The sequence below is a fragment of the Gavia stellata genome, chromosome 6 (assembly GCF_030936135.1).
Source record: "Gavia stellata isolate bGavSte3 chromosome 6, bGavSte3.hap2, whole genome shotgun sequence".
Taxonomy (NCBI): domain Eukaryota; kingdom Metazoa; phylum Chordata; class Aves; order Gaviiformes; family Gaviidae; genus Gavia; species Gavia stellata.
This window is the reverse complement of record NC_082599.1, coordinates 55,086,984-55,106,489: the sequence shown is the minus strand read 5'-3', so window position 1 is coordinate 55,106,489 and position 19,506 is coordinate 55,086,984. Positions and strand designations below refer to the sequence as shown.

Sequence of the window (19,506 nt, the reverse complement as noted above, 5' to 3'; positions counted from 1 at the left end):
GCTATGTCAGCGGCATGATACCTAGCCCACATTTGGTTGCAAACGCATCTGAAAGTGTGGGAAAAGGTTAATTTCTGAAAGATATGGGAATTGATAGGGAACAAGATGCCCCAGCACTAATCGCCACATAGGACTTTAAAATTTCTGTTAGAGTGGTACTGAAAAGAAGAAAAAGAGCATGTTATTATACTGGTCAGGGTACAAGGTCCTGCTGGCCAAAAATCTTACAATTCCAATGGACACCTTTGGAAAGAGGCAGTATTATTATATTTGTATTCCGTACAGGGAACTGAGGTGCAAAAGAAAGAGGAGACTTGCCCATTCAAGAAGGAACCCATGCTTCCAGAGTACCAGCCCAGGGATTCAGCCTCAAAAAATAGCATCCCACCATACGATCAACAATAGAGCTCTCTATTGACTGACAGGCTCTAAAACCGCTGCAGATGCTTTATGATAAGTAAGGGCAGGGGATCTTTTTCCTTAGTTTTCAGATTTGCTTTGTGAGATGGCATCAGATCCAGGCCAATGGATCAGCCATAGCTTTGAGATGGACGAGGGAAGGATTCTGTTACGCAGCAGAGCATCATCTTACCTGGATGAAGACTCTCCACTGTTAAAAGTGGTAGACCACCCTTTTCCTACGCCACTGCTTGGTAAGACTGGAAAAAAGGATCCTGCAGATTCTCAGCATCCCGTGGTGACCGAGGACAATGTCAGGGGTTTTTTTCTGTACTAGTGTGCTTGTACTGGTGACAAGCATTTGTGCTTTGCTCTTAGTCGCTAACTCCGTCTTCTTTTTTATTCTCTACCTTTTGTTCTCGCCCACAGAGGTTCTGGTGGAATCTGTGCACCTGTTTGTATTTCTTATGAAATGTTAAATACGCACAAATCTATTGTTTCCCAGGCCAGTTTGTAAGTACCAGATACTTAAATTGATACTGAGTGTAACACTTGTGGTTGCGGTTTGCCTCCTTTCTCTTTGTTGGATGGGGAAAAATCACCATGTGTTGCAAAATCTGATCTTCTTTTGATCAAAACTTCACCTTTGTACTACTGTTCTCACTTCTGCCTAGGCCAATGTGCCACTTGTCAGGGTACTTCACCTAACACCTGGAATCGTCTCACTAGCCATCTCAGAGCTCTGTGTTTAGTGCAAGGCTAGGCTGCTGCTTCTGTCAGTGGAGAAAAGGACCTCCAGACAGCTCCTTGTCTCTTCCTTCTGACGCAGGTGAACTGCTGTGGAGGTGCCTTACTCTTTGTATTGACCATAAAGGGAACATAAAAGTCTGGTTTGGAGAAAACATGCTGGCTTACTGGGAGATCTCAATCTTCAGTGCACCAGCAATGAGCTTTCAGGGTTCCAGCTAGGCAGGGATTGACAGTCTAAAAGCAGCTCTGCTGCTCTGTAGTTTAACAAAAGCCAGAGTAACCTTGCAAACCCATATATACTATATTCTACATGTCAAAATTAGATCCCTAAAGGCTTGAGCGTAAAGACTTCCGATTGCTGCAGTCTTTACATTTCTTTTCACTGTGTTAATGAGAGTTGCACCACTGCATGCAGAAGGATAATGCAACGAAACTGCCTCCCGCTTTATCATATGTCCGACTGAGCCGTGTTGCAGATCACCACTTCCCTCCCTCCTCTGTCATGGAGAGCGAGGCAGCTCCTTAAACTGATGGTCTCAGTGGCTTCGGTTGAACCTGCAGGGAAAGAAGCCTGCCTGTAGCATTTTTCAGCAATGAGTTAAATACTTCTGAGCCATCTTTGCTTACCTTCTGGTTGAAAAACTGAATGGAAAGGCGGGAGAGCTGGGATCTGTTCCTGGCTCTGCTGGAGGCTTCCTGCATGCTTGGTAAAAAGGAGGAGATAATCCTCCCTCCACACAAGAGTGGACTGTCTCTCCCATGTCAAACTATGCGGAAAGTGTGCATAGGGATGCATTCATGCAGAATCAGAAAAGCCAGTTTTCCATTTTCATTAGGAGTGCTAGATACTTCCATAATACGGACAATTGGCAGATAACAGAGACAAATGAATAATTCAGGATTTTATTTTCCTTTCCAAATTTGCTTAAAAAAGCTCTCAGATTACTAAAGGAAGTTACTAGATCCTTCTCCCAATATTTCTCATGCATTCCAGGATTCACCAAAAATGAAGCTGTCCAATAGGGTGGCTAATTGTTATAGACTGATCTGGCAATACTTTACCTAGAAGCTCTAGTTCTATTTTTAGAAGACTACTGAAGAAAATACACATCACTGGTTGAATTCTTGTGTTTTGTAAGTTTGGGTCACATTATTGCTCAATTATTTGTTGCCCGATTTCTCCAATAGGAAATACAATGTCTGCAATACTGAAGTTTCCAGTAGGAAAATTGTGACCCCTGAAAATTCAGAACAAAATGTTCTGCTTTGGCTGTTTTCAACCAAAGAATGAGCTTTTTATTTTGTTGAACTACATCAAAATACTCTTTCACAATGACTCAGTCTGAAATGACATGTCTTGCTTACAACCCGGTGCCTCATGAGAAATGTATCTCAGTGCTCTGTTCATTTCCAGGGTATTCTTTGAAGGACAGCATTTCCCGTCATGTGTCTGGATAGCTTTCTGATCAAGCTATCTGCTACATCATGGGAATTTCACAATGCTGTGTGCCCCAAGGGAGAGGTAGCCTGCCACACGAGCATGATTTATGGTGCAAACTGTGGTTACACATACCTACAACTCTCTGAGGCAATGTGCTACTGCAGGGAAATATAGTTTAACCTTGAACTTACTTAAACTTGAATGTATTTTGTTCACTAAAATTCTGATTTTTTAACTTTTTGTCCTTCTTTGGGATAAAAATAAAGTCTGAAGTATTTCCCATGAACTCTTCAGTATGACTTCATGCATTTGCTGCTTAAGCAAACGCAGCTGAAGTGTATTTGGTTAGAGGCAGGGTTGCACCAGAGAAGTGGAAAAAAAAGGCACAGCCTTAGGAATGATGTTTGGAGGTATGGTGAGGAGCAGAAAAATAGTAGTAATCTTATGTAACAGTTGTAGCAGTATTTTCCAGTGGCAAGGTAAGGCCAAGTCAGACAGACTCATACATTGCAGGCCTGGCTATTATTACTGGTGTCATTAATAATTACCATGTCACCATGCAGACACAGATCAGCTGAGAGCTATCATACAGCTGCCTCTTATGTGATGCATGGAAAAGGCTTTTGCTTCCATTCTTCTCACTCTTGCCCCAGATAAGCTGATTTAATTAGATTCTTAGTAAAATTTAAGTTCAGAAGTGACACACTTTACTCATGCAGAATGCTAAAATTTCATGGTCTTTGCCTTAAGCATAAACTCAAGATTTGAATCTCAACACTTAACAGAGGCTGATGTATGTTGAGGTGATGTTCACAGGCAGGAAAGAAGATGAGCCTACAGCTCTGTTTTTCTACCAGCCATCCCCACTCAACTCGTCCATGCGCTGTGTGACCTATGCTGGACCTGCCCATTGGGCTGCCTCCCTGACCTCGCCTCCTCTCAGGAAAGAGCAGCCATTCTTTTGGGGGATTTAATTTCTTTGTCTTTTTTAATTGCTTTTGTCTTACAGTCTATCTACAAGTGGGGATAAGCTGCAAGGCCAAGAGCAGGCAGGTAAGACACAGCATCATTCGTCATTTCTAATAAGGACTGCTTAACTATAAAATATCAAGCACCACAGACCTCGGGACGGGGTGGGGGAGCTATTGGGAGGATGTGATGTTCATGGATTAGCTGTGTATTTTTTCCTCAATTTGGAGTCACAATGAGAAGATTCTCTCACGAGGTCTTCAACACAAAAGTCTTAGGCTTACCTTCTCCACTGGCGTGATTCGATTTCCTTCTACTGAAGGAGCGGAGGTTTCTAGGACAGGTTTGCACAGTGGTCTGGAAGTTATGGTACAAGAGTCTCAGGTGACTGAAATTCTACCTGACCAGAATGAAGAACTTCTCACTTGTTCTCACCTGCTTTCCTGATCTGCTGAATGTAGTGAAATCAGAGACCTTTTTTTTTTAGGAAAGGAGCCAGAAGCTCAAATCACCTCAGAGCTCCTCCTATATTCCTGAAAAAGTCCACATTTTTAGTGCTTTTGGAAGCCCAAAATATTATTTGTCAGTGCTTCCATATCTACCCTTTTTGTTTATTGGGTTCACAAGTAGAAGATGCAGTTCAAGAATATGGGATTTAATCTTGTCTCCTGTTGATCGCAGATTACTGAGGCTAAAATGTCTTATCTTCCCTCAAGTATCAGAGGCCACATTTTGCTTAGCAAAAAATCTTATTCATAAGCAAAGATATACTTAGATGTGCAGTAAACAGGGCACCAATTAGCACCACAGTTGGTTTACAAAGTATTTTTTGTTTGTTTGTTTTCATAAGGTTTTCTGACAGATTTCTAAAGGGCATTATTTCCCCCAAAGTATCTTCCAGTTTGGTAATGAGATTCAGTGTTTCTTGTGTCAAGAACAAAATACTTACACAGATCATGAAATGTAAATACCGTACCCTCCCCATTATTATTTCTGTGACCTCTTAAATATGGAGAAAATAAACTCTTATATTTCAAAATCAGCTCTCTAATGAGGAACTTCTCGTGAGAGTGTCCTCATTAGAGAAGGAAGTGAAGACTCTAACCATGACTGAAGTGGCCCATGTTGCGCTACCTGGAGGTGCAAAGTTTGTCCAAGTCATGAGGTGGACATGGGCTCCTGAGCAGTTTACTACCATTTAACAGGTTGGATGGCTTAGCCTCAGTAACAGCATGTTGGCATGTTCTTGACCCTCAGCAATGATCTGCTCGAGGTTAGGAAGGCTCTGCAGAGGCATATGGACAGGCTGGATCAATGGGCTGAGGCCAATTGTATGTGGTTTATTAAGGCCAAGTGCCGGGTCCTGCACTTGGGTCACAACAACCCCATGCAATACTACAGGCTTGGGGATGAGTGGCTGGAAAGCTGCCCGGTGGAAAAGGACCTGGCGGTGTTGATTGACAGACGGCTGAATATGAGCCAGCAGTGTGCCCAGGTGGCCAAGAAGGCCAACGGCATCCTGGCCTGTATCAGAAACAGTGTGGGCAGCAGGAGTAGGGAGGTGATCGTGCCCCTGTACTCAGCGCTGGTGAGGCTGCACCTCGAATCCTGTGTTCAGTTTTGGGCCCCTCACTCCAAGAAGGACACTGAGGTGCTGGAGTGTGTCCAGAGAAGGGCGACGAAGCTGGTGAGGGGTCTGGAGCACAAGTCTGATGAGGAGCGGCTGAGGGAGCTGGGGTTGTTCAGTCTGGAGAAGAGGACGCTGAGGGGAGACCTCATCGCTCTCTACAATTACCTGAAAGGGGGTTGCAGAGAGGTGGGTGTTGGTCTCTTTTCCCAAGTGACAAGCGACAGGACAAGATGAAACGGCCTCAAGTTGCACCTGGGGAGGTTCAGGCTGGATATTAGGAAAAATGTCTTTACTGAGAGAGTGGTGAAGCACTGGAAGAGGCTGCCCAGGGAGGTGGTGGCGTCACCATCCCTGGAGGTGTTCAAGGAACGTGTGGACGTGGCATTGTGGGACCTGGTTTAGTGGGCATGGTGGGGTTAGTTGATGGTTGGACTTGATGATCTTACAGGTCTTTTCCAACCTTATTGATTCTATGATTCTGTAACACAGGACAATTCAACTTACTTTAGCCTACATCAAAAGATAGTTAAGGTGTCACACCCTGTTTTTGCATGGTTTGAGATTACAGCCACACCAGCTACTGCCTCTTACCCAACTTGCGGTAACCTATCGAGTTCTGCCCTTTTGATTTTTTGGTGACCTGCTACTTCCTACACCTCCTACAAACACCAGATTTCTCATCTTTAAATTATTTACTTAACACCCTGGCCAGTGTTTCACAGTGCTAGGTTTTTCATTTGGCAGCACTTGTGTTCATTCAGTCCCGACAATGTGAGATATTGAGGAAATCACAGTAGTTTGTGGTATAATGTTCTGTTACAGAGAGGAGTGCCTACATGCTGCTAGGGAAAAAATTGTATTAACTCTCCCTCTCAGATCTTATTTTTTACATTCTCGAGCATTTTTATAGTGAATCTACAGCTTCTGTTGGCATGTGAGTAGGAAATGGTATACGACAAGTAGCTGATTCTTATTCAAATTATGTTCGGTTTGCTGCTAGAAAGTGTGGTTTATGTTACCACAGCAAATTACAGGATGTTAGTAACCTTTATGTTCTCAATTTGGATGGATATCCTTGCACTGAGTAAGCCAGAAGGAACTCATGTTAGAATTTACGAGCAGAAGAATAATCCAGTAGAGAATGTGAAAGGGTGTTTTTTCCTTCTTTATTGGCACAAGTTTGTTAAATAGAAAAGAAAACTTTAAAAGCTAGACAAAAAATACTCATCTTGTGGAATGCAGAAGGATCTCTACTGTGCTCTTAGGCAAATGCTACCCCAGCTTTCAGAGGGTCAACAAGTGTGTTATTTCAGTGTTAGGAGGGGAAGTGATAACTACAGGCACGGCGTGTTTGCATCTGACTGATTCCCATTTCATCATCATGAAATGATGAAATGTGCACCTTACACCTCATAGGTATAGCACACTTGGAGTCTAGTAAACAATGATGTTAGCAGTTCTTGGACAAATATTTTCTCCTCCAGAAACTCTTGCAATTGTCCTGGAACTGCCTCACTCCTCTCAAACACGTTTAGAGCATGATGCAAAGCCCAGAGAAATCAACAGTAAAACTCACAACATTTCAGTGAATTACGCCAGAAAAGCTGTTATACACAAAAACGTTATACCAGCATGTGCTGGAATGAGAATTTAAAATAATATATCTTAAATGTTTTTTTTTACTCAAAATGCAGGGATTAAAAGTGATTTTCATCATATTTGCTGTATGTATATCTTCAACGGCTCTGCAGCAGATGGTGGAACCCAATTCATAGTGCTTACTTTAAGCACTTTTAATAACAGGGGCTTAGAGTGTACCACTACTGGTTTATGAAATGTAAAGGCACCTATTTTCCCCTTCTTTTTGTCATGTGTTGCATTTATCTATATATACTAACATATACCATGAATTTAGTTTCCCACAGTGGTATTGTTCTGCAACTTTGTTACTTGGGCTAAAATATTTCCTTATATAATGCAATCAGTCTTTTGGTCTTTTCTCTAATTTGACACATTTCTGTTTTGAGGGTGGAAAAAGGTAAGAGAATAAATTATTTTTATTTCTTCTCATTTGCAGTTTCCTTGTCAGTACTAGAAATGGTACAAATGACTGTGCAAAGCTACAGGAGGTAGGTGTCGGACACCATAGAGTTCTGTCGTAAATTCTTTTTTCTTCCTTTTCTTTTTGACAAAAAGAGGAATTTTAGGTTTTTTTTGTTCTTTTCTCAAACTGATAGCAACAGTGTTAGTTCAAAAATCTACATATCCCTCAAGGCCTGTTCAAGATGTGAGCTGCTGGATAACCTGCAATGATAAAAAAAAAGACCAATGCAATGCTTCCACTGTATATAAACATTTGCTACTGATCTTGATAGGTATGTGTAGGTAAACTTAAACTTGGGCGTAACAAAGCCATGTCGTCTTACCTATTGAGAAAGACTACCATGCTGCAGGATATTCCTTTTGCAGAGAGTGGGCTCGGAAAAGTGGTTATTTCTCTGCAGATTAGCGGATACAAACACAGCGAGAAGCAAGGCACAGAATCGTTCTCAGGTGCCACTCCTGCTGCTAAAATTCATTGTGCCTTGTCTCTCCAAAACTTTGTTAAGAGCAATTATATCTCTTGAAGTAGGTGGCTAGAGAAACCATGCTCCCTAAAGGTTCCCCAAAGATTCACCATCTGTCAAAAGTGAGCCATTCTGCCACCTTTATAATTAGCATTTACTGGTACCTCACACCTACGTTCTCACACCTACTGTAACATACTGTTCTTGAGAATAAGCGTATTGTCACACTCTAATGCTGACCCTTCTTCTAAGGCATCACTATTACGTACGGTTATAAACCAAGACACAATGCAAATGTTTACTCTAGGAAAAAATCATAATGACATCCCAGAGGAGCACATGAGTAAACACATTTCATTGTTGCTTTTTTCCAACCAGGTCCCTGCAAGAGTTTTCAGAAAGTCCGGTTATGTCAAGATGCAAGAGTCTTGGCTCTGCCCACTCGCTCAGTGGTGCACCCCAGAGGTTAGTTATTTCCATGTATTTCCAGCTAGGAATACGAGGTATTAGCCCACTTAGACATCAACAAATGTGAGCACAATTTTGAATAAGCAGATCAAGGTCTTAGTTTTTAAAAGGCATCTCCTCATTTATTTTAACAAGATCAAAATGACCGTCTTAATAACAGATGTCTGATCTCAAATGCATTTGTACCAGGAAAAAAAAAAAAGGAAAAAAAAACCCCAAACAACCTACCTGAAACTGAAGTGGGCTTTGAATCCACTGGAAGGTAAAGGTAAAAGGCTGTGAGGTTTTATGGCAGCTGCAGCATGCCTCATCTGTATTGTCTCTAGAGAGAAGTGAGCCTGCAGACCTGTGAACCTACACCTTTTATTAATGTTCCTTTTGCTAAGCCACCTAGAGCCCATGCCACCAAATTCCTCTGGGGTGAGCAACATGTGTTAATCTCTTAGCAATGTGACCAAAAATGACTACTTTCACTTAAGCAGTAGTCTCCACAAGAGGGGAGAAGAAGGGAAGAGAGTTATTTAACAAAAACAAGACCATATGATAGCTACTGCGAGAGAAAAGTGGTACCTAGACAGTGGTGTAAATAATCCTGATGTTTTCACCACAGCATCACTGAATGGCTGGCACTCTGGGAAAAGGATCCAGTGGAGATTCTTCTTGATCTGGGGTTTGGTACAGAAGAACCTGATGTCTGCACTAAAATCCCTCCTCGGTTCCTCAGTGGTGCTTCTGTAGCAAAAGGGATCAACATCCGAGTGTTTTTGGAAGCTCAGAAGCAGCGGATGGACATTGAGAGACCAAACCTATATGGTGAGGAGACATTTTAGCAAAAGGAGGTAAAATAAGTATCAGGGGGGACTGAGAGGGTAGGGAAGAAGAGGCTTATGAAACAAAATGCTTGAAAAAGGGACAAGTATTCAGAAGACATCGAAGATCCTCATATACACCTTTGGGGCAATGATACTTCCTAATGTGACTGAAATACAGTTTACCTCTCCTCAGCTGTGGAATCTGATTTATGTGCTGGAGCTACCAGCTTGTGGCATTTTAAAACATAACCGCCTGTCCCCTGTAAGACCTACCCCACCACAAGAGATTGCTGTTGGTGTCACAGAGGCTGCATAATTGAACGTGGGTCCGTTGCCCAGCCACTTCACCGGCAACACGTACCCACCATCATTGCTGGCGTAAGCCAATACACAGGATTTTGAAATCAGCCCGGCCAGACGTGGGCTCGCATTCCCTTTTCCCCTCGGTGGAAGCAGGACCCCTCTGACAGGGAAATGTGGTGAGCAGATGACAAGGTCTTGAGTTCCCGTGACTAGAGCTGCCAGAGCTTGTGCATCAAACCCACAAATCCCTAACTAAAACCTAACAGTTTTGTGGTTCAAATATGCCCTAAGATGTAGATGAGGATCGTATTTTAAGTACAATAAAATTGTACCACTTAAGGCACTCAGTCTTGATTTTTACTCATTTAGATGGTTTTTGTTCTCATGTTGTGTATTTTGCAGTTGAGAAATTAATACAAGGTCCTCACCCTAAAGATATATCTGCATTAAAATAGCATTGTTAATTCGCTGGTATAGCACCCATCTGAAAAGTCCAATTTTGACATCATTTCCCCTCATGTTTGCTGCACAGGACAGCCAGATGGCTCTTGAAGTCTTCTGTTTACTTAAGATGCTCAGCGAAGCAGGATCTCTCACATAGCCCATGCATTCCCGTTTAGAATTACACCAAGGAAGCAGTATGGATGGAATGAGAATTGAAACAGAAATGTCAGAGCATTGTGGAAAATGTGTTTTTCTCTCCCTCCTCTCTTTTTTTATAGCAAGCCCCATGCACATATTTCAATATTTACAGCAAACTGACACATCAAACAGGTTTCTCAGCTCTCACATTCTTTCTCTCTCTCTCTGGAACTCCTCAGAGAGAGAGGGAACAGAGATAATCAGTATGAGTGGATGGTAGATGGAGACCTTGGGGAAGAAGGTAGAGAACTGGGAGGGAATGAGAGCAGAGAAAGAGCCTCTGAGGGAAGGAGTTTGCACAGTGAAGGCAGGCAGTGGTAAGCCACGGTGTGAATTTAATGACTCGTCTTGCAGTCATCCTCAATGGGAGCACTCTTAGTACATGTTAATGGCTTATCTGTACGGGGGAGTTGCTGTGAAGTAAGACAAGATTTGAATTTCTGTTTCGGTGGGTGTGATGTCCATCAAAATATATTATCTTGCTTTTGACAGTTTGGGAGGGGGTTTTCACACCATATGCTTCAGCCTCCTAAGTATGTGCCTGGGCCTGGAACGTTTAATCGAGAGAGGTGGGATTCATCCTTTAGCGGTATTTACCTCTTCTCTTTTCACTGACTACACGTTTCCATATATGCAGTGAATAACCTCAGGCTGGTTCACTGCACCAAATTATAGGCATTTAGCTGAAGCACCATCTCAAGGAGCTGAATCACTGTTGAGTCTTTCTATCTTCATAGCAAGTGGAGAGAGGCAGGCAACTCCTGCAGGTGATCACCCAGCTACCTCTTAAAAGACCTCTCAGAAGAAGCTAGTCTGTCTCCGTGACCATGTAGGTAATCTTGCACAAGTACCTTCCTACAGCTGGTGTTCCAGGAGAGGACTTGCAGCTGAAAAGGTTTAGCGTACAAACGCCAGAGGAATATCCTAGAATGGCATTTGTTTGCAAACTGTTTTTTTTTTTTTCAATCTTGCCAACCTTAGGTTGTCTGATGATTTTGCAGTGAGGTATGGCAAGAAGGAGGAGTGGCAAATTCATGTTTATTAGATTTTTAAATGGATTGCATCTCTAGAGAGGGACCTAATCTATCTGCCTTCAGTACTAATACTGCACCTAAATTTTCAGGCATCTAATGAGCCAGCTTTTCTAAAGCAGAAGCCTACATTCCCTGTAATGGCAATGAGGAGAATAGGTGCTTTGAAGGCCTCCAGAAGACTCAGAAAAAGACGCTTCTCTGTAAATTAAGTAGAAGGTTCAGGTCTAGAGATGTTCCACAGCATTTACCTCTCCATGAACAATTTAGGGAACTCCAGACTCCTTACTGCCAGAGGACTGCTTCACTAGGGCATTGAAATGAACGTGCCAAAATGAGGCACACCATGCGCCACTGCTAGAGATTTCAAGACTGTATTGAACCACTGTTCCCAGAGACGTGCTGGATGAATTCAGTTATTGTCACCCTGTTTGGTTTATTATGGCTGAACCATTTCAATGCAAATACAGTCTGAATCCCTCTAATTTGTCTCTAGCCATGGAAAAGGAAGAAATTGTTTAATCTGAGTTGGTGAGTGCCTGAGAGGTTATCTCATTGCCAGTTTATTTTCTCCTGTTCTCTGAATCAGCAGAGAAATTTAATTGATTTAGTATGACATGTATTACTCTGAGAAAGTGAGAGGTGAGGATGAAGTTTATAGGTACAATGTGGAAGATATAAAACCTGGAGGAAAAAAGAAAGAGAGGGAGGTGAGAGAGACCAAGGACTTCCATAGCAGAGTGATCCCTCTCCACTTTCATATTTCATTCATTTCCTAGTGCAGTCCTTTTCTGTTTCTGTCTGGCTCTTCCCTGCTTGTGATGAATATAGTTTTCCAGGCCTCCTTCACTGCTGATTAGACCTTTTAAAACACATGTGGGTTGTTATAGAGTTATTTATTTATTGCCCCCTTACTGGGTGCTGTTTCCCCAGCATTGTCAGAGAGAGTTTTCAAAAGGTTCAGTTCACAAAAATAAGGTGTATTTTCAAAAATGTTGATCACCCTTTCAGTTTCTCAGATCCAAAAGAAAAGCTTATCCCCATCATTTGCCAGTGGTGAAAATTTTACTGACATCATTAGAAGTAATGTTCAACTTCCTAACTGAAGAAATAAAGTCACTTGACAACCAGAAGTTATCTTAAGTGAAAAGTAATTATATTTCTGATCCCCAAGTTCTTTGAAAACTTCAACTTTCTGAACACCTTAGTTCAGAAATGTTGAAATGTTCCAATCTGATGCTTAATAATAAAAAAAACTCGCCAAATTTCAGTACTACCTTTCCATACTGCCATATCTAAATCAACTTGGGTTTTGGTGTCTTGTTTCTGTAGTTTTTTCACAACCGTTTCCAGGTGTTTCAGCTGCTGCAAGACTCTCACTGGAGCTGTAGTTCAAGTCTCCCTCTTCTTTGTGAGATGAGTGTATTAGGTAGACACCATTTCGCATGATACATGGTTGTCCTGTGACCACCACAGGTCAGCTAGGAGAGAGGAGATACATGTCAGCCAGTAAATCCACCCTAGAAGAGAAATGAAATGTAAATTGCTAAATGCATTCCCTGAAGTACAGCTTTGATTCAAGCAAAGAGAGTATTGCCAAGACTCAGGTTGAAACAATATAGAAAATGGAAAATATTTTAATATATGACAAACAATGCTGAAACTTCATTTTTACTTTTCCTGAGAAAAAGCAATTCAGATGTCTTGATTTTTCCCACTGAAAATTTTGATTATTTTTTTTTTTCCCCAAATTCTGCCATTTGCGGTGGGAAAAAAGATGTTGATTGAAAATTTCATGCTGGCTCTGGAAATGTCCTGTGTTCCTTCATTCCACTGTGGGCCTACTGAAGACTTTCCAAATCTTTCATGTAGATAACTATGTCAGCCTATGTAATACCAGAGTTAAGGAAGGAGGAACAAAACTGTGAGCTTCCCCTCCTAAATTATAAAATGGTTGATCATAAAGTCATTAGAAGCCCTATAAAAGATACAGATTCTATTGAGGATTCATTGATCTTGTTTACAGCACGGCCATTTGCTGTTTCAGCTGAAGTTTCTAGTGAAAATGAATTTGTGTTTATGTCCTTTAATATCTCATCTGTGCCACAGTTTTAGACCTTTTTGCAGCAGGCTGCAGGGACTAAAAAGATCTTATCAGCCTCTTGCCTATTTGAGGTGCGATCCTTGGGGAGCACACCTAGAAACTGAAGGGACTGTTTGCCCAGAGAGAAATAGTCCATGAAGCAAGGCTGTCCCTGACATAATTTCTTCATGACCTGTGTATTTATTACATTGCACATGAGTGAGGGGATTTTTTATGTTGTTCATTTATAATTTCGCTTGTTGTTTGATTCATTTTTTAGGTGTCCCAAGCTCTTTGAAAAAATTTACAAAAGCTAAGCAGTGTGTAAAAACTATTTCAAATTGCAGCAAGTTTGGTTCTGGTTCAAATCAAAAGAAGGACTGGACTGCTGTGTCACTGTCAATCAAAGGAGATTAGCACTTGGCATTTTTATGGCCTGATGTAGTGGGAGCCAGACGAAACACTGAGGATAAAATGTGCTTTACATGGGCAGCATGGGGTAGCACAGTGGATGTACAAAACCCAAAATTTTTTACTCTGACACCCCAAACTGATGCAAATGGAAACTATGTGTGTAATGTGTGTATTGGTAGATCAGATAACTCCTTTAAACAACATCAGGTGAAACGTTTGACCATGTCTTAAAATTGGCAGCAATGGCAATGTTTTCCTCCAGTCTTAAAAATCAGGCAATGTCTGGGGCAAAGAAAAAAAGGAGTGTTCCTGAGATATAGTACCTATCAGGAATTATATGTCACAGTATTTGTCACCAATGCAAAGGACCAACTCAGATCCATGTTAAATATCCCCGTGTTTTCTAACTGTCAGTGAAGCAGCATTACCAACAGCCTGCATGCAGAATGCATGCAGTAAATTTGGCTGCTCTCTAGGAGAAATGGCAGCCAAGAAAGTTAACATTTTGCCGTCTACTGTCCTCAATGAATCTCTCAAGGAAGGAGGAGTCCTGGTGACATATTCATTGCCTCAGGATAGGTACAGACACAATGTGCAAGCAAGTGTGTTGCGCTTCTTTGTATAAATAACTTCATAGTGTTGTACTGATGGAAATTTCCAGGATCCCTTAGAGAAAACATTATTTGCTTCTCTTTAGATGTTATGTCATGGAAAAAATGACCCAGAATTTACAGAGCATTGGTACGATGAAAAAACTCTGGGAACCTTTACATGACATCAGCTATGAGTTTCTGGGGTGTAAGTGTTTTGCTTTGTGCTGCTATGAAAATGAGAACATAGCTTCTGTGGTCAATTTTTATCAGTTAATGGCTACATGCATTTTGCAGTTACCCTGGACAGCTGCCAGCTGTAAACATTTGAGATCAGATTTTAATAACTTTATTCACATGAATTTTAACAAGTCCTCAAAAATGGCATCCAAGTCTGGGCCAGCCAAAAGGAGAATTTCAGGCTGGATTCTGTAACCTTTATTCACACAGAGCAGTATCCAGCTGCACTTGACCCAACGAATTCGATGTTGCTTGTTTGTCTAATATAAAGAACTATGCAGTGACCTCTGTATGTAGCCTGAATGGATCCTCTGGAAGCAAATGGAAAAATTTAGCCACTTTTGAGTGAGGTACTTAGTATGTTTCTCGGCAATGACAAATTTGAATGATCATTGTACCTGATTATTTCAAATTCTATTTTTAATAACCATGTTGCTTTCCATTCTGCCCAACTTAAGAACGTTTTCGACAGCTGGAAGTTCTTGACCACGTAACCAGTGCCCTTTCATCTTTGCTGACTGACGTCAACACCCAACAGACCAAAGCACAGGACGCCGGTGGGGGTGAGACTGGTCTCCTGAACGCTGCAAAGAGCAGACCTGCGGTCACACGAACGAAAAAGAGAAGAATAGGTCAGCTCCTGAAAAGGGCTTCTCAGCAGACAACGCTGCTGAAACAGGGCTCGCTGGCACCTGGGGAAGCCAACTTGCCCGGCAAGAAAGAGCAACCTCGTTCTTGTGCAGATATTGCTGAGAATGGAAGAGTCCAGGTGGGCTTTTCTTCGTGTGTTACGTTGGGCTGTCTGACCCAGGAGCAAACCCCCAGAGACAAACCCCCAGACGCCTCCGCGTATCCCATGTCCCAGCGTCCACCAACTCCATCAGGGAAAACCTGGGCTTCATCGCACCTAGTTGCAAAACAGTCCCATCTTTCTCCTGCGTGTGAGGTGCCTGCCAAAGATAGACCAAGGAAGGAGCCAGCTTTGCTTGTGGCCCACACGCTCAAAAAAGTGTCCGACCTAAACTGCAAGCTGCCAGACTCATTTGAAATGGAAGAGGTGAGGTGGATTTTTGTGTATCGCTTACTAGCAATGTATCTCTACCCATATTTATGGTATAGGTTTGGATTCTCTTTTTCAGGATGAAAGCGAGAGTAAATTACTTCAACAAACACCATGCAGCATCATTATGGGGAAAAACAGTAGGATTTACACAACTCATTGGGGTTTTGATTATTTTAAATTGTCTTTGTGTTCGGATGCTGTCAAAGAAGTTGGCACTGAGGTTGGATTCATTCAACCAGTATGATAGTGTAAGATGTTAATATGTTCTATGCAGCACTAGGTTTGGCGTTTTTTTATAGAAGGAAGTTGCAGGAACACTAATACATATGGTAAAGGATATTTTTACAGATCCAGTCATTAACCAGGGAGTGAGGTTTTTTTCTATCTTTTTTTTTTCCCCTAAGCTCATTTTTTGGTGTGCTCTTTCAGAAAGTTGTATCACAAAATTAGCCTTGGTTTCATAGCAGTGTTTGAAATATTTTATTGCTTTGTAAGCTGAGTATTCTTAAAACAGAATAACTCAGAACAGCAGCTTGTTCTCATATCCAGTCTGCAAAGTCCATGATACTCAGCTATCTGTATGTTTTAGCAACAGTGGGTTGTCAGGGGGGGTTCAACATGAAGTAGCCGAGACCAAGATATTTGCCAGTCCCTTTCTTCCATCTAAAGTTGTTGTGTGAGCAGCAGCTTTTCTGGCCATACTACTGCAGAAAAAGGGCTATGGTAGGATACTCTCCAATTATACAGACTCCACTGGGATGCCAACAGGTATACTCTTCCCTTTCCAGCCATCCTTCCAGAATGAGGAAAAGGAAGGAGTCCAAAAATTAGGCTCTACTGTAAGAATCAAAGAAAGGAGGAGAAATGTGATGGTTGGCACCCCCTGAAAATATATGGAGCATGGGAGGGAGGGAGGGAGGGACAGAGGGAAGGAGAAAGGGAAGGAGGGGAGGAAGCAGCGAATGGCTGGAAAAGGTGGGAGGTTTAAAAAAGTTTTCCAGTTTTTAAAGTGTCGGAAAAGGTCAAGTTAAGGTGGTGGCATTATTCTCAAGCAAATTATATTTATCTTTTGAAGTCCTTCCAAAGGTGTATTTTTCTGTGAAAGGCTTGGTGCAGCCTTTGTGTTGGCAGAGCTGACTCAAGAATCAGAGCACGGGCCTGATTATCAGCCTCCGTGGGGGAGAGGGTGTCTTTCAGAGATCTCTGGCACAGCAAATTTATAGTCCCAAAGCAGCCCATATCTCTTTGTAAAGCACTTAGCATGCTGGACTTGCAGCTCTGTGACTAGAGGCTCACACAAAACCGAGGACATTGACAGAGCAGTAAATGCAGATGATCGTAAACTCACCAGTTTGATGTCTAAGACAATTTGGTGAACACTGTATGTTCAAATTAGACAGCGTATACACTGTTCGACTTCTGAGTATTCTCTACCACGTCATTAAATTAAGGCTTTAAGAACCATGTACTGGCTGAAACATCAGGCCACCTAAATCATTAGTCTGGCAATGGCCAGTAACAGATGTATGGGGAACAGAATAACAGTCGCATATAGAGAGATCTTTCTCTTGTGTTCTTCTAGCCTTTGACAATGAGGGGCTTAGAGATCTCTTGAACTACAGACTGCATGGAGGACACACCTAACATGAATGTTCATGTGTTACTTCTATCTAATAGGTCCCCTTTTCTATAAAGTTTTTTTTTCCAAAGGAGTTTATGCAGCATCATGACATGATATTCCCCTTGATACTATGAAAAAGTCAAACGGGTCTTCATTCCTAGAGGAAAAAAATTCTGACCTTACATACACTCCTTGGCAAGAATTTGCCTCCATATGGTTACACTTCCTTGCGTTTCTTCTACTAAGTAATATTTTTTTCTAGGGACATTTCTGAGACTGTTCAAACAAGATTGTTAGTGTATTTATGTGTTGGGAACCTTTATGTATTGATTACTTTGAGCAAGGCTTGGAAAGGTTCTGCGACTAGAACCTAGTTTATGACAAGAACAAATATTTTAAAAAGGGAACAATCAAAAAGGAACCATCTGAAAGATTTCATGTTTTCACTCTGAAATGTCCAGAATTCTTTTGGTTTTTATTCCTATGCACCATATCCTCCCCGAATAATAAAGCATACACTCATAATCATTACCATCAACAATAATTTTTTCTCCTCTCTTCCTTTTCTTTTCAGATTCAGAGTTTTGAGGATGAAACACCATGTGGAAATGCTCCTGACACCACTTCAGGTGAGTGTTAAGAAACAATTTGCCAGTTTTTAAAACACTGTTCCCATGTAGCTGCTTCTAAAGCTTATCCTAACAATACATTTTCCCTCTCTGTTCCCATCACCTCTGGCATTTGGATGCATTATTCTAGACATGGCAGTCTAGATGATATGACTTGATAAATCATAGGGCTGTAAAATATACTTAGCTTGTCAGGGAGACACAATGAGTGCACATGAAGGGGTTACCTCACATGCACAGCTTTGAGCGTGTGGGGTCCCCGTCTGATGCTTTAAGCAGACCTCTCTACTTTTCCAAGCAACACCAAAGCTCTGCTCCTGCTTGGTGAATTATTTGCCAGACTCAGACAACCCCTTATCCGCCAACTCTCAGATCCCTAGGAAAGAAGTCAACTAGGAGACTGGAGATGGTGGCTCTGCAGCCGCTCTGTACGCAACTCAACCAGGACCATGCAACCAGGACATTCTGGTGGCAGCATGGTCTCCTATATCACATAGACTGTCATCACATGAGCTGACATAGCATTGAATCATGTGTTAGAAAATGTTATTTGGGGAGTCTATGGAAGGATTAAAAGCAAAGCTGTTAGGCCAGATGTTATGCTGTCATTTGGGGCAATCTGAGTTTGGATCCTGAGAAGCATTTGCTGGCAGGGGTGGTGGTGGAGGAACGTCTGTTCAACCTTCAGGGCAGGGAGCACTTGGCCTTGCTCTCTAGTGACCCTTTCCAATCAATGGGTTGCCAGAGCAGGACTGGCAGGTTTTTTTTTCAAATGGGACAGAAATTTAACGTGAAAGAACTAATAAGTAGCAAGAAGCGCAGATCGCAAGGGACAAAGGTGAAAGTTTGGTAAAGACCTCACCTTTTGAGGACTACATTATAACACTTCCGGGGAGACAGCACAAATAATTAAGCAACCTAAGTCATACACAGGTATCTAAAAAACAGTTCAGATCCACCGGTGCTGGTCATTCACAGATGCCATTGGCTGGAGTGACAGCTGAATTTGCAGGCGTGAAATCATGAGCCTGTTGAAGGCAGTGACCTAAGTACCCCTGACTTCAGTGAGGCCAGTGTTTTCATCAAAGTGGGTGGGGTTTCCTTGGTAAATGCTAGAGCTGAGTAAAGGCAATGGAGTATGGCATAAATTCCTCAGTTCTGGAGGGTTTATTTTTGTGTTCAAATGATCTGTAAGCATACATGTGCTGTTTTACTAGGGTTTTTTGTAACTGTGTAATAGATTGCATACCTATGGCATTCAACTGCTCTTGCCACATCTTATGACAGGGTTGTATGTGTCCAGTCTGTCAAAACGTGGCTCCAGTGACTTTTGGGACTTAATGTCGGGTCCTTGTTGCTCTCCAGACTGTATGATTTGTCACCTGAGTTACAGGAGGTTACTTTGATTTTGTTTTCTGATGGATGCCTTGATCATCATGAACAAAGATGAGCCCCCATACCAGTAGTCTTGCTCATAGCAGTATCTATACAAAGAATAGCGATTCCCCAGGACTGGTGCAGTGAAAAACACCATTTGGACAAACATTCAGTGAGAAATTAAAAAAAGAGAACGTGGACATAGCCCAGTGGGGGAAAAATTAAAAACATAATAACATACCCACAAATGTTTTTTTTCCTTTCTTTGTTCATCTCTAAAAAATTACTGTGCTATTTAATGATGAAGGGCATTAGTTAAAGGATGTAGCAGATTGTATAGGTATATCAATCACAATGTAAGGGGAAAAAAAATAACTGTATGCCCTGAATACTCTTTTAAGACATAGGAATAAGCATGTATTTAGTCATAATTTCATGACAGAAAACGCAGAAAGTAATTATTTGTTTTTAATTCCA

General features: G+C 41.8%; 1 protein-coding gene across 1 annotated transcript in view; it reads left to right on the top strand.

The window, feature by feature from the left end:
* The first annotated feature begins 7,286 nt into the window (after window positions 1–7,286).
* The window catches only part of ITPRID1 (ITPR interacting domain containing 1), a 34,521-nt gene continuing 22,301 nt past the window's right edge, over window positions 7,287–19,506 (top strand). Inside the window, exons 1-5 of the mRNA XM_059819086.1 lie at window positions 7,287–7,318; window positions 8,135–8,221; window positions 8,835–9,037; window positions 14,798–15,396; window positions 17,598–17,652. Coding sequence (XP_059675069.1) covers window positions 7,287–7,318; window positions 8,135–8,221; window positions 8,835–9,037; window positions 14,798–15,396; window positions 17,598–17,652 — 976 coding nt within the window. The remainder of the gene's footprint in view (window positions 7,319–8,134; window positions 8,222–8,834; window positions 9,038–14,797; window positions 15,397–17,597; window positions 17,653–19,506) is intronic.